This window comes from Gadus macrocephalus, chromosome 10 (genome assembly GCF_031168955.1).
Source record: "Gadus macrocephalus chromosome 10, ASM3116895v1".
NCBI lineage: Eukaryota > Metazoa > Chordata > Actinopteri > Gadiformes > Gadidae > Gadus > Gadus macrocephalus.
Window position 1 is genome coordinate 15640361 of NC_082391.1, and position 25441 is coordinate 15665801.

General features: G+C 44.5%; 1 protein-coding gene across 1 annotated transcript in view; it reads left to right on the forward strand.

The window, feature by feature from the left end:
• ctnna1 (catenin (cadherin-associated protein), alpha 1) overlaps nt 1-25441 on the forward strand; it is a 76581-nt gene that overhangs the window by 44553 nt on the left and 6587 nt on the right. Inside the window, exons 10-16 of the mRNA XM_060062754.1 lie at nt 1320-1412; nt 2009-2165; nt 2994-3194; nt 5674-5825; nt 9834-9944; nt 12278-12459; nt 16877-16982. Coding sequence (XP_059918737.1) covers nt 1320-1412; nt 2009-2165; nt 2994-3194; nt 5674-5825; nt 9834-9944; nt 12278-12459; nt 16877-16982 — 1002 coding nt within the window. The remainder of the gene's footprint in view (nt 1-1319; nt 1413-2008; nt 2166-2993; nt 3195-5673; nt 5826-9833; nt 9945-12277; nt 12460-16876; nt 16983-25441) is intronic.

Below are 25441 nucleotides of genomic sequence, written 5' to 3' on the forward strand. Positions count from 1 at the left end.
GTCCTTTACCGCACATGTATTTCTGATCACATTTGACAATCCCCCAATCTCCCCCTCTCAAACCCACCCCCGCCAGCCTGCCAGCCTGTCAGTCTGTCAGCGTAGTGTGAGAAAGCTGTCGTGTGTCTTGGAGTTAGCCCATGTGATAGCCTCCCAGGAGTCGTGGCAGCTAGGGACTCCGGTCGGGTGACGACTTCTGCGCCTGGGTGCAGGGTGTAACCTCTGGGGCTGTCGCTCTGACACAAGGGCAGGTTGGCAGTCTGACTGGTCGACCTGTCAATGAAAGCGAGAGCGTAAACTACACAACTCCAGAACTGTCACCTGATGATGATAACAAGTCTTTTTTTTTCTTCTTTTTTTTTGTTTTACAACATTTATCGCACCTAGCAAAGCGAAACGTATGTTACTTAAGAGTGTGTGTGTTTAGGTAATTCAATATCTCATGTTGTAGCATTTACCCATAAATACTATACTATCCATGTACCATTGGATTCATACTCAGTTTTCGGACATACCAAAAAAATGCTAAGCTAACGTCCACAAAAACAGTGAAAAAAGCCCAGTTATCTCCAACCACAAAAATACAACTAGCTCATTCATTACCTGTCAATTTATGTTTCGATGCCTCAATTTCATGGTCCACGGAGGGTTTAACCTCTTTGGCACTGGCTGTATTTGTGCTTACATTAGCTGCAGTTTTTTCAAACGTAAGGCTATTAAACCCGTTACACTTCCTGAGTTTTGGATGCATATTGAATTTGAACAGGTGTTTCCTCAGGTAGCTTGTGTTTCCCTGGCCAGCTTTGCATTTCACATTACAGCTATTGCAGTGAGCATTGTCTGTCCAGTGTAAACAACGGCGCTACCGCTTTGGTTTCTTGATTGCCCTGAATGTTTTGGAACGCACCCCTTGAACTCGTTTCGATGTAGTTACGCGCTCTCTCGCTTCCCCTCCAACTCTAGCACCTGACAATTGCAGAGATAATGTATAAATTATTCTCTATTTTTATGTAATCTAATGTAAGGAGTTTCAATTTCATGGTGTTTCTTGTTTATGCTTCATGAAACAATCTCCCGCCGATTTGTTTTCCACATGAAACTGATTTCATTGTATTTCTGATAACAGGATGCAACCGGATTCAGCTTAGCACCTTCCCTGATTTCCCTGTTTTCATATTTGCATACGTGACTTTAACTCAATTATCGCCCTTCCTTAACCCCTCATTCTTAACTCCTCATTCAACGCATCTATTCGCTCAGTAAACGGACTCAGCCCCATGTCAGTGTTACTGTGTCCGAGCAGTGCGTCTTGTTTTCAGGTGGCCAACCTGGCGTGTTCCATCTCCAACAACGAGGAAGGAGTGAAGCTGGTCCGTATGGCCGCCTCCCAGCTGGAGGTGCTGTGCCCCCAGGTACCTGACTGTTCACTTCCAGACCACACTGTCATACCCTTCTGCTGCACCCTTGCACTCCCAATTCTCTATTTATCTTTTTACCACTTTACTTGTCCATTACTGGGAATACCTAGAATCAGAATCTTAAGGTGTTTCTAAGCCAGTCCACATCTTGTGTGTTGCGATTTCCAAAGAAAGTGTTAAAATGGAAAATTTGATGTGTTCCCAATTTTGACATTATCCCCTCAGAACCCCTTTACAACTGCCAAACTCTAGTGCCTTTTCGGCAAATCGGTCTGTTCAGAACTCACCAATACACTACATTTTCTCTTTTTCAATTTCCTCCAATGACACCAATTCATTATTTGCTCTATTATCCACCAAAATGTGTGTCTTTAACAAAAACACGTACCGTACAACTACGAGCCGCTCTTATTTTAATCCTGTACTTTAAATGTCTCTAATCACTCAAAAGAATGACTACATGTTGTAGTCCAACCCAGTGCTTGTGTCCGTTTGTGTTTGATGGAGATCGTGCGATCAACCTATTCTAATGTTGTAGCTGAAGGCTTTGCTCTAATGGAGCTTTAATGGTTGTAATTGGGTGATTGCAGGTGATTAATGCGGCCTTGGCTCTGGCTGCCAAGCCCAACAGTAAAGTTGCCCAGGACAACATGGACTTGTTCAAGGAGCAGTGGGAGAAGCAGGTCCGCATCCTCACTGACGCCGTGGACGACATCACGTCCATTGATGACTTCCTCTGTGTGTCTGGTGGGTGTCCGATCCATGCGTGTTAGAGACATTGTTTATTTTCTCCCAATAGGTAAACTTAAATCATTTTGTAGAGTAGAAAGGAGGTTGCCTGCACCGTATTGGAAGAATGCCTCAACTGACAGTCTTCAGAGAAAAATGTGCCATGCGTTTAAGAGCAAAGGAGCAGAGCATGTAGAGGACCAATGGTATCCATCTTTCCAATGAGAGCCATATGTACAAAGGTTAAATGGGTTCTGTAAACCAGAGGTAAGAACAAAAGGCCCCGATACATCAGCAGAACTAGCTCTTCTATTGACGTGCTGTCATGCGTGCAAAGACACCAAGTGTTTGTGTAAAACTGTCAGGCATGCTCTTATCAGTTCTCTTCAAGCATCAGAGTAGAGCAGAGTCGTTTCACCTCGAACCAAGAACAGATTGCAGTAACACAGACAATATTATTAATAGCAAGCCATTTAATATGCTTGCTATTAATAAGCCTTCTGAGCATTTGCTGCAGTCTTCTCCCTGCTGCCATTCCATCAACCCTCAGCCCTCTTGAGCCAGGGACATTTCAAACTGAGTTAGATGGCTGAGGGACATCAACTTAGCATTTCATTCATTGCCGGCACATACCCAACCCATTCTTTGTTTTTAAAGAGGCTAGATTACAAAACGGTCTCAGTATTCAGGCTATGGGACAGCCGTTATTGCATATAGACCGCAGTAGTTCATGTTTAATGTTGGTACTCTTTCTCCATGAAAGTAAGGTCGCTGCTATATTTGCGTAATATAAGTGTAACACAGAAATTCTAAACGCAGGCTGCTTTGTTATCGTTTGTTCGACAGAGAACCACATCCTGGAGGATGTGAACAAGTGCGTCATCGCTCTGCAAGAGAAGGACGTGGACGGTTTGGACCGTACCGCCGGCGCCATCCGTGGCCGCGCCGCCAGGGTGGTCCACGTGGTCACCTCTGAGATGGACAACTATGAGCCCGGAGTCTACACCGAGAAGGTCCTGGAAGCCACCAAGCTGCTGACTAACACCGGTACGTACCTCATGGGAGAAGGACGCCTCTGCAATGCTTAGCTTGGGCATTTTGGTTTATTAGTCATTATTTATAAGGGTGTACCGAAATGGATTTGATTGGAATGATGCTTATCGTCTGTTTCTCATTATTTTCATAAGTGGTTTTTAAGTGGACCTGTTTTACTAATCATGCTAAATTGAGGTTCAAATAACGCTAGTGGTTGAATGACTTTTTAAATGCAAAAACAAAAATAAGGTAAAAAAACAGCAGGGAACGCTATTTTTGAAGCATTTTTAAAATTCGCTTTGCATACAAAAAGCAATCTAGTAATCGAATGCCAACAGCAATAAAAATCTCGTATCAGTCGCAGACCTGTAGGAAGCCTGTCCAATAAATGAATTTGCCCAAATTACTTGGATGGCCTAACTTGTCCACCTAACTACCAGGCTACCTGCGTGCACTCTGGGCGTGCACTCTGGGCGTGCACTCTGGGCGTGCACTCTGGGCGTGCACTCTGGGCGTGCACTCTGGGCGTGCACTCTGGGCGTGCACTCTGGGCGTGCACTCTGGGCGTGCACTCTGGGCGTGCACTCTGGGCGTGCACTCTGGGCGCATGACCCGAGTATTACTATAATACGAAAAGTCTAAGGATACTTATTAAAGTTGCTAAAGCGAGCAACTAGTCACCCGTTTTGGTGGAGTGGCTTTGAAGGGAGGGCTGGTATTTATTCCGTTGGATACTCTCCAAATCTAGCCTAATCTCTAAATGTATTCTTCTAAATTGACAAACTTAATTGTTTTTTATTTAATACCGTTTTATGACTTGGTGAACTCTTCTGTTAAGAGCCTCCCCCCCCCCACACCACATTTGCAAGTCCACAAGCATATGAGTTCAGTGAATTTAATGGTCAATTGTGATGGTGAAGTCAAATGGATTACAACAGATGGAACCGGGAGACAATGGGCTCTCCAGGGACACCAAGTATCAGCCTGGAGTGATGAATGGTGAAGAGCATGAAAAGCAAATTTGGGTTCCCACAATCCTTCTCGGTTAGTTTTCCATGGGAGGGTCTCTGTCGGTGTGACCAGAACGTGGTACATTTAGTGGCAAAATAAATAAAGAACTAATAATGAATGACAAAATTAATAACGTCGTCATTGGCAAGAATATTATTGGCAAGGAGCACTTTTTTAATTATGGTGCACAAAAGTTTTTAAGAGTAGATGCAAGCTCTGAACTTGTATATTATTTTTTTAACGTCGATTTTTTTTATTCAATCTATCGATGAAAATCTTCGATGGATTGCTACTTTTAAGGTCAGTTTAGAGCATTTTATATTTGTGTAAGGAGAGTTCTCTTGTCAGGACCACACAAATGAGGATGGCATAAGAACGATGAATACCACATTAGGTTTTATTTACTACAGCCCCATTTTAATGCACAAGATCCAATCCCCCAGGTTTTGTACTGCTGATCCTGCTCTCAAACACTGCAATCTCTCACATCCCTCTTCCTCTAACACAAAGGCCAAGCCGAATCCTAAATACTGAGGGGCATTAATGCAAATAGCACAGAGAACCCCCGTGCCTATTAAATCATTACCGGGGCAAAATACTTGCCGCTGGGACAGATTTGTGAGGCATTGCAATGAAAAGCTGCAATGTCACATGCTAAATCAAGTACCCGCTCCCCACCACCACATCCTACATGGCCACCCCACAGGTTAGATGTTGTGCTTGTTTTCGAAAGCCTAACCACACAACACTGATTGCCCTTGCTATTTCTCAAGTGACCATTTGGTTGAATATTCTATCAATGTGGTCAAATCACTAAGTAGTCAAAACAGCACATAAACACATTCAATTTCAAGCTTTTTGCGATCATGACACTTTTCCCAATTTATATGTTAAGGTCAATCGTTTTTATTAGTTTGTTGCAGTTGAGTGTTGCACAGTGAGTAAATCCTCAACAGGGCATAATCGGTGCCTTTGCTACTTCTCCAGGGCTGTATTGTTAATAATTGCAAATGTGCTTCCTCTTGAGAGATTCTGTTTGTGGTTGATGTCAAGAAGCCTTTGATAGCCTGTAACCTTGGGGGAATGTGGCGAATATGGATTAGAGAGGAACTAGAGCAATGCCTTCCCTTCTTCAGTAAGCTCTCAACATCGCTTCGCAGTGTGTTGAGCACCATAGGATGTTTGTGAGACTATCAGTGCATCTATGGCTTTGTAATGGCTCACTTGGTAGTAACTGCTTTGTTTTCCGCATATTTGTTGACTAGTCAGATGGTAATGAAACCCGGCGCTTCTTGAAGCTGTCTTCAGTGAGAAATGGTAATTTTTCCATTACGTTTCAACGTGTCTTCAGGTGTTCTGTAACGGCGGATGTGTTGTGTGCTGTAGTTTCTCTCACAGTTTTGGGCTCACTTAGACTTGACACCAGAGTGAAACATTACGTTTTGTATTTATTTGTCCTCCCCTCCTCTGTCCCCTACAGTTATGCCCCGGTTCACTGAGCAGGTGGAGGCTGCGGTGGAGGCCCTGAGTGCCAACCCCACCATGCCTGTGGACGAGAACGAGTTCATTGACGCCTCTCGCCTGGTGTACGATGGTGTCCGGGATATCCGCAAGGCTGTCCTCATGATCAGGGTAAGAAAGATTTAAGGAGTAGTGAATTTTCCCCCTTGAAGTCAGTTGTATGACCTTTTTCAAATCCCCTAGCAGTTGGCTGTTTTGTTAACGCGACCATGAGATTGTTGACCAGCCCAGTGTTTTCATGCATAAATCATCACACCAATACTTTTATCGGTTGCGCTGAAATGATAATACACCTTCATGACTCAACCTGGGCCAATAAGTGTCTGTAAATAAGGCTTGCTTGTTGTACTCACGATGCAATTATCTCTTGAATCATTGTTTACCGTTGACTCTTCTATGAAAGACAATCTACTTTGGGAATACCAAAGCCAATTATAGATGTTAAGATTAAGCAACTAGGGACTTTCCTTTTTACTCTTGGCTTGAACAATCCCCCACTGACGGCATTCTCCTCTTCAAGAAATCCCTTCTCCTTGTCTAGTGCCACTGGTGTAGTGTGTGTGTGGGCTGGTTTGCCTGCACCAGATGTGTTTTTATGTAATGTTGTGTGTGACTATGCATGTGTGGCCAATGATAAACATGTCTCAGGCAAGTGTCGACCTAATTGGCCAGACCAGCGATGTAGTCCAACAGCCGCCCTATCTTCTTCATGGGTTAATTATCTTTCTAGGGTAAGAGTAGGACTAAAACAGATGGTAGTTAAGTACCGTTGACGCGTTGCCTAATGGGCCGACATTAGACTGACAACCATACCTCTGTAACAGAGAAAAACGGAAGGCTCATAAACGCTAACCGTATAACCAGTGCTTAAAATAACCATTTTAATTTGATTTCCAATTTATGACCAGATTACCCGGTAATGTGGTTAAAAGCTGAAGCTCTTTTGCGAGCAAAGCCTAATTATATATTTACTTCATATTGGATTTTGCCATCGTCTTTTGTTATTTGTTCCTCTTTAAACTATTGAACCGAAACGATTAGTCCTGACAAGGCTTTGTGCATACTGCCCTAGTGCTTCTAAAAATCTTCTCGGGGTCCCATTAATAATGCCGTTCGGGCTTAAGACAAACACCCAATGCGAGAAACCATTATGCTGTATTTGCATTACAATAAGTACAGTAATTGATTTAAGACAGTGGGTTTTAATTAGCATTTTCTACTAGGAGTGAGAGCGAAGGAACTACATTCAGTTTCTCCTCTCCCTCTGCTCCACTCTTGTTATCCAGATTGATTAAGTCGTTAACACAGGCCCCCTGGGGCTGGCTGAGGCCTACCTGGTGTGTGTGTGTGTGTGCAAGGGTGGATATGGGTGGGAGTCTTGAAAGGTGCATGTCGGTACCCTAGCGCAGTATATGTGAAAAACCCCTTATGAATCTATCAGCGTCTTGGCCTGCAATCAACAAAGAGCAAATCAATGCTGATCCCTGCTCACTACTGAATTGGCAAAAAAATTGCCTTCCCAGGTGTTTGCCAGGACTTAAGTAACAGGTGTTGGGAGGCAGGCATTGCAGGTTTCATAGTGATTAATCAGCAAGAAAGAGCTCCGCTATTTGTCGGGTCGACCATGGTGGTTCCAACAGTGGCTATGCAGTAGGGCTGGGATAAACGATTATTTTTTAAACGATTAATCTAGCGATTATTTTTTCGATGCATCGATTCATCTAACGATTCATTTTTTCGGTTCGATTTCGATTCGATTCTCGATTATCTCCCCATTAATTGACTAATAGCAATTTATACATGTTGATTTACATATCTGAATTCCTTAACATTTCAATACATGTTTATTGCCTTTAAATTCCAAAATAAAAGTGCAAAGTAATGCATTCTTAGAATTCTACGGTGCTCAGTCATCTGCAGCTGCTACCGGGTGACGCCTCTTCAGGTGCTGGTGAATTGCCGTGGTGCTAGAATGGAAAGTCATCTCCATTTTGCAAAGACGACATATCACGGAATCGTTTCATTTCACATTAAAGAATTCCCATACTTTAGAGGAACGAGTGCGTGGCGCCTTGCACTTATGAAAGTCTGAGGAGCCACTCGCGTTGCAACTACGCTCCGGCGCCGCCCATCTTTTTTTTTTTTTTTTTTTATATATATTTTTTTTTTAAATCGACGCGCATTTTTCGCGTCGACGTAATTTATGCGTCGACGTCGTCGATTACGTCGACGCGTCGTCCCAGCCCTACTATGCAGGACCGTGCCACGGCTGGCGTTTGAGTGTAATGGCTTTTCATTGGGCTTTGCAAGACTCTGGAATAAGTTTCTTTGATCTTCCACGTGTTTAGAATGAGGCTGAGGTCAGTGCATCGTGTTATGTAAACTGCAGTGCCGTTTCACATTAATATGCTATAAGTCCAATGAAGTCCAATTTTAAAAAGTATTCTACAGGAACAGATTATTATATCGCAAACGATTGCATTAAAATGTCAAACATGACAGGCTATGAAAGCCTACAAGTCATTGAAGGGAAAAAAAAAACATTGGTAAATATATCCAGACGCCGTGTCCGCCAGCTCAAAAACACATGCTTTCAGCGACTGACGTTGGTCTGGAACACATGTGCCCTTACCACGCGGTGGGTCAACCCTCTATTGAAACAGACAAGCGTGTGGCTTTGGCTACCTAAGACAGACAGTCTTTAACCTCTGTAAGTGGAGCGCTGGCAGGCCTTGTCGGACGTCCCTTGGGTATGTGTCAGGCGGGCCCAACTCTCTCCCACTTACACTGACATCACGGGATCTGCCTCCAAGACATCAAACAAACCGTCTCAAAGTCAGCTGAGCCGCCGACATTGAGATGCAGAGGTCGGACCGCTCTTTTTTTCCTTTTTTTTTTTTTATATATCCTCTCGTACTTTTGCAGTGAGTCACAGCCCAAGGTGGCTCCGTTGGCTCCGTCCCGGTGGAGAAACAAAAAAGTCCACCGCTCCCCCCCTCTCACAGCAGGGGTGCTGCCCGAGCATTGCGGGGGGAACCGCACCCAACAAAAACAATGCATACCAACTCGTGACTGCCGTCTTCCCCGACGCGAGCAGACAGAAAAACACTGCATAACCCCAAAGCTCACATTTCCAATCTCATTTCCCACCCCGCGCCAGCCTTGGCACGTCTCTGGCTCCCCTGCTCGGCACACACCGCAGGGTATCATCTCGGAGTCTCCCACGTCTGCAGGCTATCAGCGCGCAGGCCACAGCAGGTGTTGTCTCTGCACTGCTGAACACCGTAGCCGGGGCTGAAAGGGTTTGCCCGTGATTCAGTGTTGCTCTGTAACTCAAACTATAGCCCCCTCTCCCCCTGGCAACCGGCACGTCTCTCTGTATTCCATAAAGGAGGCAGCGGGGTGGTGCGGAGAGAGCTGTGGCTATTTTTAGCTTCCAAAAGGTTCAGAATCCATTAAAGATAGGTTGGCGCGGCAGGGCTTTGAGACGACAGGATAAGCGTGTGTCATGGCACAGGCATGGTAGATGCGTCTTCATCTCTTCAAATATCAGCCTCCCCCGGCCCACGTGCCCCCCCCCCCCCCCAAATGTATGTTCATGTCTGCACGGCGGTGACTACCTTGTTTGGTTTGGGTGTTTGGCTCCACGGAGCTCCGAGAGATTGAGTATTGTTTGCTTTCTGCCATTTACCGTAAAATAAGGTTGGTCACGGTTTGGGGCAGGGCACGGGAAACGGATCATGATCAGGTGGCTCAGCATGCAGAGTGCAATTGAATTTATGCTGCAGCATCCTCTGCCCACATAGTGGAGACAGATGGGATGCTGATTGAGGCGGTTTACCCCCAATATGCTCCAGACCAGTTTGTACCTTAATTCCTCCCCCTCAAAATGCAAAGGCAGCACATTACGCACTCATTCCAAATGGATCAAGGCGTTCGTCTCCCGGTCGGATATGGTCTGCTGGGCCCTTGTCTGGAGGACATTCATCTGACGCCATCATAGCTGGCGGTACCAAAATATACGTATCATGCTTGTTTAACACATCATTCCTCCCTTTTCTTCACTACTTTCTTCTTCCATGCTCCCCGCCCTTCTCTTCTCTCGCTGTCTCCTGGCAGACCCCTGAGGAGTTGGACGACTCAGACTTTGAAACAGAGGACTTTGATGTGCGCAGCAGGACCAGCGTGCAGACTGAGGATGACCAGCTTATTGCTGGCCAAAGTGCCAGGGTGAGTGCTTGTATTTTTATAATATATATTTCTATATATACATCCATACCATGTTGGCTGCAGACAGGCCGTATACTGAAATTGTATCGCCCGGGCTCCCTGCATTTTTAGCAGAACATACAATGTTTCTCTGTGGCAGCTTCTGCCATAATATGCCATAGCTCTTCGAGTCTTTGAACATTTATTTACTTATTCTGTTGGCAAGGCTACTTGTTTATTCTGGAATCTTTGGTCTGTGGCACACTACCAGTTCAAGGTGTGTATCTTGAACTAAGAATCTCTTGATTTAAATTCTGAGGAACCAGTGGGTTGTTGGCCCTTCTTAACTGTGTTGGGATAAAATTCCATCCTAAGATGGTATTCATTCATTACTAATACACAGGGATATTATGCGCCCAACTATAATCTTTGGTTATTCATTTAGAGAATGCAATCTCCTGGCTCATATCCAAGTTGGTTGATTTAAAAAAAAATAAAAAAATTATACAATGCATGGGTTGTATTGCCTTTTGTAACTTGAATACTACACCATTAACCATCCAACATCTTTCTGTACACTTCAAGCGTTCATGACTTCATTTAACTTAAAAACCGCATTAGATGAAACCAAGATAGGCTCACTCACCTGAAAAATACATTAGTGCTGTGCTTTCCATGGATCCCCAAATACTGCCAGAAGTGTTTTATCTAGGTGTGCGTTTATTGACTTTTCATTCACTGTAGACACTATATAACCAAGGCCCTGGATTAGCTAATGGCCAGTCCCCACTGTATTGGGCCACGTTGACCATCATTGACTGCGTTTGACCGCAGGGCTTGTGTCACACGATCTATCTTTGTTCAACATGTAATGATTCAGGAGCCACTATAGCTCTGAAATCTATATGTTCTGCTTTGTTTAGTATAGGATAAAATCCCAATGTCCTACCGGAAATATTCGTTCATATAGATGGCATGAAAGTGTTGAGCTTCCTTTCATTGAAACAATAAAAAATTGCAAACTGTCTGTGGTCTGTAGAGACCAAATTAAAACCTTCTCATCGAACAATAGGACTCCTGTTGCTCGCTCTTTCTTTTGAGGAGGTGTAGTCAAGTGTGACTTAAAGCCTTTACTGCTATTATCACCGGTTTTGTCTTCAGCGGTAATGCAAAGTACACGCAAAATGCTTCATACTTAGCGACACTAGTGAGGAACTTGATAAACTAGCTTTTCTTATTTATATTTAAATGTATTCTCTGCACCATTTTCCCCATATAGCTCAGTTTTTCTGTTTTTCACATATTTCTAATTTTCTGAAATAATATGCATTTCCTCATTGGAAGAGCAATTTTGTTGAGTGTTATCTTGGTGCATTTGCATTTACTCTTCAATCATTGTACAAAAATCCAGAGGGAATCATTAATTAAATATAACGGCTTAGAAGTGTGTGATGCTATATTTGACCTTCTTCCATTAAGTAGGTGGCCACTCTGGCCTGAAATGCACATTCATTACAGGTCCACACACCTCTTGGGTTGCTGCCCTTTAACTACCCAGTCTAACAGGAAGAACAAGAGCCAAATGATAAACACCTTTGCACAGGATATTAAGTACTGCTTTATCAATGCCCTGCTATTGATCTCTTCTAATGACCAGAGTGAAATAAATGTATATTTTCCTTCAACGATCTGACCGGAGTCCTCAGTCTCGCTCTCGCTCCGTAGTGTAATGTGTGAGTCTCATGGCTTTGTAGAGAAGGGTTGTGAACCCGGTCCTCACAGCAGGAAATGAAACCTCTAATGATTTCACAGCCCCCACTTAGCCAGGGGCCAGGCAGTGAAATGCTAAGCCCGGTGAGGTGGCTGTTGATGACTGTTATCTATGGAGAGGACAGCTTTCATCTACTTTCTGTGCACTTTAGAAAGAGTTGAATGAGAAAATACTATCTTCTTTGGCAAGTAGTTAATTTTCCACCCCAAAAATAAATAAATGTATGTCCTCCTTTCAAAGGCACATTATTCACCTTCAGCCTATCTGAAGTTTAGTTTTTAAGAAAAATATAAAACAAAACATTTGTTTTTATCAAGGGATGCTTGAACATTTTTATTTTACCAGTTATTCAAAAAAATCTCACTGAAGGAAACTGTTGTACTGGACGGGGTGCAAAAGTAATGCACTTCTCTAATCTCTGACACCATGTCCCATCCCGCTGGTAACAAACAACCCTTCATCCTTGGTAGCTGGAGGCTATTATTAAAATATAAGTAGGAGTTGCAAAGACCGCCCTGACATTGCTTTGTACCATTGGGCTCCACTCAACTCACTGTGCCTGTCCGTCCATCAACCCCTCCAGGCTATCATGGCCCAGCTTCCCATGGAGCAGAAGGCAAAGATTGCAGAACAGGTGGCCAGCTTCCAGGAGGAGAAGAGCAAGCTGGACGCCGAGGTGTCCAAGTGGGACGACAGTGGCAATGACATCATCGTGTTGGCCAAGCAGATGTGCATGATCATGATGGAGATGACGGACTTCACCAGGTAAGCCTGATCCACTATGTGTGGGTGTGGGTCGGTGGGTGGTTAGGTGGGTGGCCCGGTGGGTGGCCACACGAGCCACTTGCACATGAATTGGTATCCATAGTGTGCCTTGCTATCCTGTTCTTATTTTAGTAGACGGAAGCGTTTTAGTCTGTCTTTGACATCACCATGGTGATTTGTTCACCCCACTGATCTGCATGTGTTGTGTTAGTCACCCCTCGCATTGATATTCACACGGTTGTGCAACAGCAGCAGAATGCCTCCAGACGGAACACATTCTCAAGTTCAGACTTTGTCAAACACAATCAGCCAGACACGGCCCCGGTTGTTTCCCATCAACAAAATAGTGCATACATAGGCCCTCGCTTGAACAGTATATATTTCCCAGGTCAACCTCTGAAATGAATTTGATCTCTTTTTATCTTCTCTTCTACTAGTGATATGTAGCAAGTTGTACCTCTCCATCACCAGTATCTGTAGTGTGTAGAAATGTTCAATGGAGAGCTTTTCTGATTAGATCTGACCAGTGACCGGTTCACTGCTTTCTATCTCCTGGACACAATCCCGTGTCCTGTCTATATTCATTTTTCCCCTCGGCAACCCTGCTTTCACTTTTTGACTGATGCAGTAAATGCCCTCCACTTACCCTGGGTTATGTTTCCCATTTGATTTGTAGAAATCTGATAAGTGGATGTCAGACATGAGTACAAACTTCCAATACATTATTTCACTTCAAGGCCATTTGTTGTGATGTCAGGTTGGTCGGGTGTGGAGCGATGTATGCATGAATCCTCCCTATTCATGTCTGATAGAAATGTTTACGTCATTTAGTTACAGCAGTGTAGACAAGTCTTATCTATTCTTGAGATATTTTAATTTACAGATGTGTCTCGTACCTTGCCATACATTTCAAGTACTCCAGTATCTGCACTCAAAGAAATGTTCCCCGACCCAGTGTTGCTCTCACTGTGCAACAGCAGCATTAGTAGGTAAGAAATCGACACATTGAAAGTTATGGACATAATAATGAGAGAAAACACAAGTACAGGGAAGGAAAACAAAATGACCAAATACCAAACAGGTATCATACCAATTCCCCTGCAGTGTCTCTGGAGTCTAGCATGCCCCTTTTCCTGTCATTCTTAGTGAGACGAGAAGGAAATCTGGCTTTTGGATGTAGCCATATTTTGCAGGATATATTTTGGTTGAAATATAGGGGTAAAGGGCAGGCTATGACTGAGGGAAAGGTTAGATAATTTTTGTGACCGTCGGAAGATTCTGCAATACTGCTTTGAATGCAAGAAGCTACTCCCGTTTCCATGGTACTGTGGGGGTCTAGCTCAAATGTACCTATTGCACGAATGCAGTATGCATGACCATATTTTTGCTTCTATCTTCTTGCAAAAATGTCCTCCAAAAAGTTTTGTGAGGGGACATCTTGTGCACACAACTGAGTCACAGTAGTAATAACGGTGAAAGCCATTCAATGAACGCAGTGTTCTCCCAGCCACGTTACGCATCACAACAAACTTTGAACAAGAAAATGGTGGTAGAGTACGGAACCCGTAAAGGGACATGGGGTAAAAAAATTGCTTTTAACGTTTCTCGTGAGGACGAGAAAAATATCTTGTGCGCACGAGAAAGTATCATACGCATATCACTGGCAGTGTGTGCGTGTGTGTGTGACGTCAGCGAGTGTGTGGACGAGCGAGGAGAGCGAGCGGTAGCGACACATTACTAGTATGCGCAAGTCATGTCTCATCTTTACCAAAGTTACAGATTTTTCTCCTCGCACAATGTAAAGGCTAGTTGTGGTGTTGACCACAAGTGGCCTCACTTGCAGAAACACTATCTTAATTTGCAAAACAAGAAACCTTTATCGATATTACAATGGAATTGATTCGTCATGCTTTGTTTATGCCGAATGCAAACTTAAATGCCCCATGTAATGTAGTCGGAACAAAACAATGCATTTCCCATTCCTGACTATTGCCCTCTTTGCGAATGCACGATGCGTTTTCAGTGGGTGTTTGCAATTTTACTAGACCCTACTAGTATGAGGTATCTGCAAAGATCCAATGCAAAGATCTGATATCCACAACCTAATGAAACGTGCTCTATATTCAAGAAAGGTCCTTTTGTTCATCACATTCTCTCAAAAATAGAAGCTTGTTTGGCTGTTCCTAACTTAGAAAATGGATTATGAAGCAATAATGATGTTCTAATGACCCTGAGCTAATAGTCCACACCATTCAGTAACTGTAATCAATCAGATTTTTCCTCATTATCTGCTGATGCTTATTATCGGCAGTGGGAGAAACATTATTGCTGCATATTTATTGCCAGGACTCCAATTCCCTGTAGAAAAACACAAAATCAATAATGAGCCTTTTTGTCCCTTTATTACAAACACAAAGATGGATGTCTTTGCATGGAGGATGTTTTGTTTCTGATGTTTTCGTCTGTCTTAATAGCCAAAAGTGGCTGTTAATCTCTCAATGCCCGTGTGCCTCTGACCATATATCTTAACAGCATGTCTGTGCTCTCAGATTTAGCATTAGCATAGAAGGTCACTAGATGGGTTTTTCGGCCTGCACCCAAATTATTGCCCCTTCAACCTTGAGCTGGCACATAGCTTTGCCAAGGTTAATGCTACGTGGGGAAATTGATCTAGGCCCTTGTCCTGACCTATCTGCCGACAGGAGGGATTCTAGCTCCTACTTAGCTTATGGCTACATGTTGGCTGTCATGAATAAGGAATGTGCTTTTGGAAGCATGCAGCGTATTTGAGAGCCACCTGTCTAAAGGCGCTATGTGCTTATGGTCTAGTGTGGATGCAGCCCTTCTGGACTCCCGAGGCTGTCAGTGGTGTGGACCCACCAGTACCTTTTCTAGGGCTGTAGCAAGAATATGTGTTATAATTAAAAGGGTAAATCTGGAGCCCCCCCTTGCGCTCTGCCTTCCGGGTTACTGGCCAGTATTTGAAATCAATTTGCATAGGGAAAGCCAGATATGTAGAGGCGTTTTAGCTGGTACTGCATACTTTAATCTAGCCCTCGTGCATATCTATTGCATATTAAAGAGCCGGTGGGCCGTCCAACAACAACAAATCAATTTTTGGCTGTATTTACGAGATGATTCCACTGCAGAAGTTTAATCACTGTTAAAGCGACTGCTGTGTCAAGCCGTGATCCAAATCCTAGTTCTCTAAGTTGTTTTTGTCCTGTCCCGACCCCCCCCCCCCCCCCCCCCCCCTCTAAACTCATTACAATAGGCGTAGCTCTGTCTCCAGGGTCAGTCCCTCTCCCTTGGGAGTTCCCAGTCTGTGCTGTGACGCATGACCCCTCGCGGCTCCTGACGGGCTCTGTGGCAGAGGGGAGGGCAGAAGAGGGGATGGCTGGGAGATTGGATGGAAGGGGCAGCGAAGAGAACACAAAATTCCATCTGTTCTGGGGTTGGATGGCTCATTTTTTTAGCCTGGAGAGAGGAGCTTTGATTCCAATTTATGCCTCTTGCCAACTGTGTCCCAGAGTCCCTTGTGGGGACGCGACGCTGGCAAATAACACAGTGGGTTGGGTCAGGAGTGGGCGTGCTCACGGTAGGACTACCGCGAGGTCCTGAAGGAGAATGGATACGTTTATAATGGAAGTGGGAGAGTGGGTGCATTGATTTATTAGGTTTTAAGACATCATCATCTACCTACATCTATCATCTACTGCTCTTTCCTTTCCCTTTGCCACTTCATCAACGGCAAAGAAATGGGCAGACAAATGCAGAGTGGGTGGTGTTTTCTGTGTTCCCCATACCATCTGGATGCGCTCGGCTCAGACTACATGGAACAAGTCATCTCGTTTTTGTTACCCATCAGATAAAGCCTGGGAAGACACTTGTGGTGGGTGGGGCAGAGACCAAACAAGCCAACACAGCGGGATTTGACAGCCCCGTATCTGATAGGCGAACAAGCGCCCGGCAGTGTCCACAGCCAGCGCTGATGTGATGGCCTTCAAACTGAAGGCTGTGCCCCTGAGTTTAAATGCGTTGTAAACCGTTCACAGTCCCGGCCGATGAAAATGGTGCCAGAGGTCTGCTTGTTTTGTGTGTGTGTGTGTGTGTGTGTGTGTGTGTGTGTGTGTGTGTGTGTGTGTGTGTGTGTGTGTGTGTGTGTGTGTGTGTGTGTGTGTGTGTGTGTGTGTGTGTGTGTGTGTGTGTGTGTGTGTGTGTGTGTGTGTGTGTGTGTGTGTGGAGAGAGTCAATCACGTGGCTTTGTGATTTCACAGTGACCAAAACCTATATATCAGACTGCTCTGTTAATCTCGGCTGGCTGTCCCAAATAATAAAAATACCCCTATCAAAATCACAGGAGCTCCTTCACCAATTACCTTTTTCATCTGTTGTTTTCTCTTTTATTTATCAACAGGGGGAAGGGGCCACTGAAGAACACATCTGATGTCATCAGTGCTGCGAAGAAAATTGCAGAGGCCGGATCAAGAATGGACAAGCTGGGTCGCACCATCGCCGATAATGTAAGGATAAAACGAAACCCAAACATAAGCATGGATTGTGCCATGCTGAATGACAATCTTCACCTTGAAACATATAAACCAGCTAAGCAGCCATGCCCTGGACATGCCAACACGGTTGGCAGTGTGCCAGGATGTCATGAGGGCATTCCAGGCCAAAACGACTGTAAATTTAGTTTCAGTCTTGGAAATTTGCTCCAACACACAAAGGTTAATTACTAGCTTCAGCTGCAGCCAGCAATTCACTTGGGCACCCAAGATTTCTGCTGGGATGGACTTGTTCCAAAGTTCAAACTCTTCACATATGTTAATATGACTATTAATTGGTCTATATTTCGAAGTTTGTCACAATGCATTTCACCCTTCCTCCTTTCTCTTCTTTATATGCTTCCAAGGCCTGACTCGTACATGCAGTCAGTCTTCGTCTGTGGTGTAGTGCAGACTCACTCCGCAGTGGGTTACATTAACGACTCTCTGTGTACGGTACATTTCAACATGCAGCCCTCAGAACGGAGTGTAAATAATTGTCTATGAACATGCCGCTCGGGGGGCGAGCAATGCGTTCTAAAAGAGGGATAACCACCCAGATGTAATATGTGACGATAATGCCAGTGGATTTGTGATGCTAAGCTACTTTGTTGGCTGAAAATGAGACATCTGTCTATGCTGGCTATAGTAACGTTCTATCACGCTCTCAATTGCATAGCTGAATTCGCCAGAGCTAGGCTCAGTTATGTTTATAACCGTGAGAATAGACGCAGTTGACTTGGCAAGTGGAATTATTTTCTTGTGGATGATGCAGGAAATACTAGTGTGCCAGGTGCAATAACTTCATTGCATTCAGAGCCCTTTGTGAATATTCTCACAAAAAAGGTCATTCCAGTTGCATTTTACCTTGTCCCTGTCCTTTTGTCTAGGACGATAACCAAATGAATTTCAATATATCTGCCACAGCTGCCCCCCCCCCCATTCACCTTGATATTTAATTTACCATTAAGCCTCATACTGACCATGTACAACAGTACACCCATTATCGCTTTTCTCTCTCAATAATGACCTCGTTGGAACTCAACCAACGGTTCGGGAGCACTTTGATGCAGAGTTGACTCGGTGGAGACCACAGACCGCTCTCCTTTTCATCTGCCATTCCCCAATTCCCTACTCCATCGTCTTTCCACCTTCAATCCCTTACCCTGAGGACTCTGCTCCCTGACACTGGAATACACATATTCAATTATCTATGGCTTCATATTTCACTTAAATACCAGGACCGTACCACTCCTGTGGGAGAGGCCGGACATGATTTATCCCCCCCCTGTCTGCTCGTGTGCCACCTCCCGCACAAAGTCGGTCTCCGTGGCAACGCTGCCGTTGCAATATGTATACTATGTGTTGTTAAATCATGGAGAGATTTAACGGTGATGCTGGCAGCAAGATGCGCTTGTCAGATTGAGGTTGACATGGTCCTCCCCTGTGAAGATGCCTCTCTTCACTACAACACAGAGGTCTACCAGATGAGTGTTTCCCCCCCCCTTTCTGTACATGCAAAGGCGTGTGTGTGACGTGTATGTGTGTGAATGTGTGTCAGGCTAACAGTTTCACAAGCAGTTTGAAACGGTTGCTTTAAGAATTTTATTTAAACATACATTGAGTTGTCAGTTCTTCTCCCAGTTTAGCGAGGGTTCAGTCAAGCACAATAAACTAACCGCTACTCTATAACCGCATGTCATGCTTTTAGCTGCTTGCCCTGTTTAGCCATTCTCTTTGAATCACAAATCTTGTGCCATTATTTAATCTGATTTAACAGTGGGGATGTGCATACAACGGGAAGCTATTGCATAATTAATGTATGATTCGTTTGCTATTGCATTCATTGTGCCAATTGTTTTGGCATGTAACTGAGGGTTAGGAATAAAATGTATTGTGCCAGGGCATTTGTCAAATATTTACCACTCTGAAAGTTTCATGAGGAAAAGTGTAAAACAGTAAAACATAAGGTTTACCCACAGGCAATATTTATTGAAATGAATATGGAAGGTAAGGTAACGACATAAGGTTAGTTTTAAATATCCAGATTCATCCATGTTGCTAAATAAGCACGCATTTTAATTACAGCCCGTCATTCTGGAATCGACAGTGAGTTTACACTAGAGATTGCGCTTTCATAATCTGACATAATGAGCGGTTGGCCTTCGAAAGGTTGGGCCTTTCTGGTTTAATATTTTATATAAGATGAGCTCTGATTCTCGATTTTCGAGGCCCATGTCTATTGGCAAATCAAAAGTCTAACCTGCTCTGACCTAATTGAAAAGGAATATAAAAGTGGAAAGGGCCTTTTTCCTTCATGCCTCAATGCTGCTCTTGCCGCGGTTTATTTCCCTCTAATGAATACAATATAATCCCCCATAGATAGCAGATGGGAAAGTGTGTACGTGTGTGTGTGTGTGTTTGTGTGTGCGACTATATGTTTGTTTGCATGCAGGTTTGTTCCCTTATCTGCTGCTGTGCTGCTTCTTAGTTTCCTTTGCCCCTCTTTCTGGGACTTCATGCAGTCAGTAGTTACTGTATAATGTTGTGTACATGTGTACACTATTGGGGTATTTGGGGGACGGTGGGGGGGACGGGGGGAGTTGGAGCACTCTAGTTATGAATAAATGAAGAGCACTGGCTGTTGGAGGTAATGTCTTAGCCAAGAGTCAGAACCCCTCCAGCCCTTCTGAGCCCATGCAGCTGTCTCTGTCCCTGTGTGGACCAAAACACTTCGAGACCAGGCAACACGCAGCTTCTCCGCCTCCACATGTCAGCCAAGAGTCTCAGGACTGCATCAGGCAGCGTGGAGAAGGACAAAATGAAAATCATGGGTTTTATGTGCAGCCATCGGGGGGGAAAGATGTTCCTCCTGAGAGCAAAATCCATTAAAGGCGGTTTGCCTTTAATTAGCAGTGTAATTAGCAGGTGTGTTTTTATTATTTTTTTATTTACATATGGGCAGTATATTTTTAGAATCCGTTCTCAACAAAACGGGAGACGCCGTGGGCTCTCCCACACTTGGGCGCACGTGGCGAGCCAGGGATGGTACGCACGCAGCGGTGTTAGCGCTGAGCGAATCACATTCCAGAAGCACCTTCCAGAAGCACATTGAGTCCGTCAGGGGAGGCGAGGCGGCGGTGGAGCTACTCATTAACCTAGGCATATTAATCGCCCTACCCTCTGCGCAGCCTGCCTGAAGGGCCCATGACGGTTCACTCTTCATAGGAGCACATCGGCAGATGGCCCCTGACTGATAGTACAGCATCTCCATTTTCAGATTAGTCCTTTTTTTTTACGTAGGGAAAAAAAGATTGTTGGCATGTTGTGTCTTTCAGAGACGCACACGGTGAAGTGCTTCACTGTTGGTTTCTTTGAAAATGTTAACCGTGAGTAATGGACACCTATCCATGTTTAAAGATATTAATGTAGTTACGAGATGAGCTGCAGGATTTAGGTCAGAGCTGTACAAAGGTCTGCAGTGCAGTTTATTAAGAATTTATGATTTTCCACTGCAGGATACCTTGGGAGATTTGCGTCGGGGCAAGCTGGTAAACAAATAATCCTATGTAATTGAGATTTATAATGTTAATGTGTGAGCCCTCGTGTGGCCCATAAATTCCCTTGTTAGCTCGCGTACCCGCAGCTGTGCATGTCGGAAACGTGCACACATGCACGTCGGAAACGTGCACACATGCACATGCAATATTTGCGCATTTAGTAAATGTGCGTGTTCTTGCTGTGTGTGCATTTAGTGCACAAGCTTTATTCTGGTGATCTATACGGACGCATGTAGTATACATTTCCAATTTGCATTCAATCAGGGTGGATTTATGGTGATCCATGGGTGATCCGGTGCTGGTGGCAGTGTAATCCCAACCCTGGCCTCGACGCTTTATGGGGACCTGGGCTGTAAATTTCTTGCCGAGGTGGGGAAGTAAAATCACAGGGCGCCCACAAATTCTCAACTCAGCAGTTCAAGGGTCAGCCCCCAGCCGACTGCAGTGTTAAGGACTTGTTGTTTTCGGTGTTTGTTCTGGGTAATTTACACACAGCTACTGTTTTTGTTTGTTAAACACAGCGTTATGGTAATGGCCCAGCATTTTAGTATTTTTTTTAAATTTATCTTCGAAGAGGGGTCATAGGAATTGATCTGATCTTGGAAGAAGCCTCAGAACAGCTCTGGCGTCAAGCCCAGAGGTCGAGCAACATAAGCAATACCCCTCACTTTTCTCTTTTATTATTGGGGGTTGGGGGGATGGTAAATATTGCTTGAAGGATCGCCATACAGGTCAAGCAAAAGTAAATGCATTCACAGGACAATTCCTGTCTGGGTTAACAAGCCATCATAGCACCTACTGGCGTCACTAAAACTTCCGTTGCTAATTTAATTTGGCAAGATTACCTTCTTGTAGCGATGCTGCCGAGCAGAGCATTTTGCTCGCACACGGCCTCTTATAAGTGGCAATATAGCACCTTTTGTCTTTTGGAATCTATGTGCATCGGCCAGTAAGTAAGTCGTTTGTGGACAACATAACGCTGAATCACTATAATTCAAAGTACTGTCTTGGCAGGAAGACGAAAGTGCGGCATTTCCGATTACATTCGTCAAATGCAGTCAAAGTCTCTTGGGCAGAATCGGTCCATGGAAATATTTCCTCCCCATTATATAGCCACCAGATGTTTGAGTGAAGCCAGGAGTGACGGAAACGATGGTTACATCGCCCAGACCGTTATTGTCATTCAAGTCAAATGAGTTTAGGAACAGCTTGTACGTGGACTACCGGTCTTTATAACTTTCTTGTAAAGTTGTCACTTTTGCTTACAAGAACCAAACGAGCAGTTTGACTGACAGCCACAGCATGAACATTAATCATGGAGGAAGGCCATTTAATTGGTTCCCTTGGTGACCTCCAAAGGCTAGTGCTCTTGGCTTGCCCCCAGCACGATTTTCCCCCGTCATAGCCAGCCTGTGTGTCTGTTTCACTGTCACATTAACATCCCCCAGTTGTCAGTGTGATTGAACAGGCCCCCACCAAACCCACGGCGTCATTTGCGCAGATGTGGTCGGACAAAGGGCCTCGCGCTATCTGCCTCAAACAGGACTTAATTGATATCTATAGACTATGATGGCTTTATACGCTCAGCCAACCACAGTCAGAGGCGTGGCAGTAAGCGATTGAATCCAAAGATAGGCCCATGAGCTATAAATCACATTAACTAGCATGTACACGGTACATGCCAACATTCATGCAAAGTTCATTAGCAATCGCTCCATTCAGGAGCGCAGTGATCCAGCTTTTAAACCTCATTAACCCTCTTTTGTTCATTGGGGCGGACCCCATCCCCTATGCACCTCTCGAGACCATACAACTGGTCACCTCTTGACCCAGTGTTCCTTATACACAACCTAGTTATCGCATCTGCATGCAGAACATAATGTGGTTCATTTTTTGCATTTCATTCAATTGTATTTGTATAGCCCTTAATCACCGGTACAGTCTCAAGGGCTCAACAGGCCATATATTTATGACAACCCCCCTGACCCTAGCCCCCAAGGGGGCAAGGAAAATCCCTTAATTAGCAAGGAATTAATCTTGAGGAGGAACGCTGATTGGGGGATCCCACCTTCCAGGGATGGTCAAGAGTACAATGGGTGCCATAATTGACATACATACATAAATATATGCAAGCAAAACATTAAAAATCGGTGATGGGGTGCTGACCGGTTAACCATAAGGAGAGTCCAGGCATCCAGTCACCGCAACATTCATAGTGGCCAGAGGCTTTCCACTTCTGTGGATTTAAGGCCATTTGGGCCACAGTTATGTAATAAAAATATGCAATATTGGCAACACAAAAAGTGTGGCGTCACCCTGGGCAACACCCACAGTGCATCTGAACGCTTCCCTGTCGGTAAATGGTGAAAATTTGTATTTTTTTTTTCTCTGGGTGACTCATCGTGAAAGGTCAGTCACTGGGTAAGAACAGCAGAGTTGGCTCTTCTACCTTCTCTGCAATATGTAATGGAATTCATCACAACTCGCCTTTCAGGCTGATGGGACCCGATCCTTATGATTTATGTCGTGTAGATTATGCTAACACATTCCATCAATGGAATATTTCTGTTAGACGGCTCATGTGTTGTTGTTCACCTTCTGTTTGTGTGTTCAAATTATTTTCGTCAAGGACAAACATACGTTCTCCATTAGGGAGCGGACCGGCACTTGAGTTAATGAGTATTCGTCAAGCAAATCATAAATGATTACAAAAATATTGTAATCTGACGACATTTTATTGTCGTTCTGTTAAATATATCATGCATTGTCTTATTTATTTTGCCCACGTTTTTGGAGCAGGATGTATATAGTAAATAGTCAAAAGCCTTCACCGTTTGCATTGTGATGCATTATAGTTGAGCCGCTGTGTAAAAAAGGTTTGTTTGCAAGCGTTCAGTCACTGGGCCGTGTAGGCGTTTGTTCCCAGAGCGTTTGAGAGGTTTTTACAATAATGACAGCCCGCCAGCAACGTCCTGACATCAAACACGAAAGTGAAATGTACACAGCAGAGCCTTGCTTTGGCATTTTGTAAAGAAAAGCATCTAATGCTGTTTGAACAGTGTTTTATTGTTTTTTAAGTTGGAAAGATATTGGGTATTCAACAGATATGCTCTGAAATGGTGATGTGAACTAAGGATGCGATAACCGAAGTCCCACTGCCAAACGGTCGATTCCATTATACATTTTGGGGTATTTATTGAATACCTAATCTCAATAGAAACAGCTGTAGCATACAGATGCAGGGGTAATAAGAAACCACATGTGCATACACTTACAAAAGTTGAACCTAAATAATGCAGGAAATTCTAAACAAAAAAGGACCTAAATATCAGCGACGGTGGGGCCAGATCTAATTAGCAGATAGAAGGACCCGCTAATAGGACTTTCACACGTGAACTCGGGCTGAACTCCGGAGAATCACATCTGAAGCTGATCACGGGTTGACCTTTCTCACATGTGACGCACAGCGGGAGATAAGCCGTATCTGAGTTTTTCACACCTATTGGAGGTTCTCTGAATACTTCAGGCGAGGTGTGGTGCCTGGGGCCTAGGAGGCCGGGCATAATTCTAGAAGGTTGAAGCGGAAGTTGCAGTTTTTTTGTTAACACACATGGCGGAAGGGGCTATTAATGCTAACTTTTTGCGGTGGTGTCAATGCTGCATTTTTATAGATTTATCCGCAATATCAACAGAAGTGTGGAAACCAGAAATCAGTTGGATTGTAGAAAAGTATGAAGCAGCAAGCAACACTCCCTGATCCTGGTCTGGCACCAGTCGTATGATAGAAACGCCCTCACCACATCAGAAACACACCCACTCGCTCATTGGGGTTTCACATATTCTCCAGACTTTAGAGTAGGGGCAGTGGGCAGTAGATGAACTCTAGAAGGGCGAATTCACACATTTTTGTTCACACAGACAGCCCCACCGGGGATTAAACGAGGGAAGTTCAGACTTTCGTTGCATGTGTGAAAGGCCTGTGAGATAATATCTTTCAAGTCCACACGTTGGGAGTATGAGACATCAATAATGACAGACACCGCCTCTCTAATGCCGACTGCCTTTTTCACCTTTGCCCCAATGGCTCTTAAATAAAGATCTTTCTGCGCTTTCATCTCCCGTTTGAATCCTATCAAGAGTCGTGCGATGACACATCTCATCTTGGCGTCTGACTGCTCAGCTGACCAGGCCAAGTTGCCTCACTTCTACATGAGAAGCAGACTCTACAGACATGCAGGCTGTGTCTCCAGGTGTGAGGGCTGCTCCAATTTGACAGAAGGTGCCGGAGAAGTCGGCCGATGTGCTTTTGATGACGATGATTGACAGCGAGGCGGGTTTCCAGCCTGACCTGGACTGGAGGAAAAGTTTAAGCCGTTGTTTTATTTCATCATTGCTGCTTGGATTACGTTGGTGTGCTTGACCTACTTGCGACTAAAGAAAAAGCTCTCCGTGTCACGTATTGATTGTGCTTTCCTTCGAATCTCATCTATGTACTCGCGCTTAGGCGGTTTTTCTTTTTGCTGTTCTCGTAACAGTATCAACGACAAAATCCCTTTGACTGGTACAAAAGGACAAATCGGTCCGCTGAACCACAGACGTGCCTAACCTACTGTCCGGGTGAGCCGTACCTGGTGGGCCTCCCTCCTCTCGCCGTCCAGGGCGAGCCGTGTCATGACAAGTGGTGTTCTTGTCTCTCCCCCCCCCCCCCCTGCAACCGATGTATTCACATGTCGGGCAGTGTGAAGAGCAGCCTTGCCGAATTTCCTGGGAGTACTGAGCGGAGCCAGCAGCTGAGCCTAGCATGAGCACAAGTGATGCTTTCACAGTGCATTGCTCCCAACCGTCTCACCACTTCCCCGAGCCCTCATTAGCATG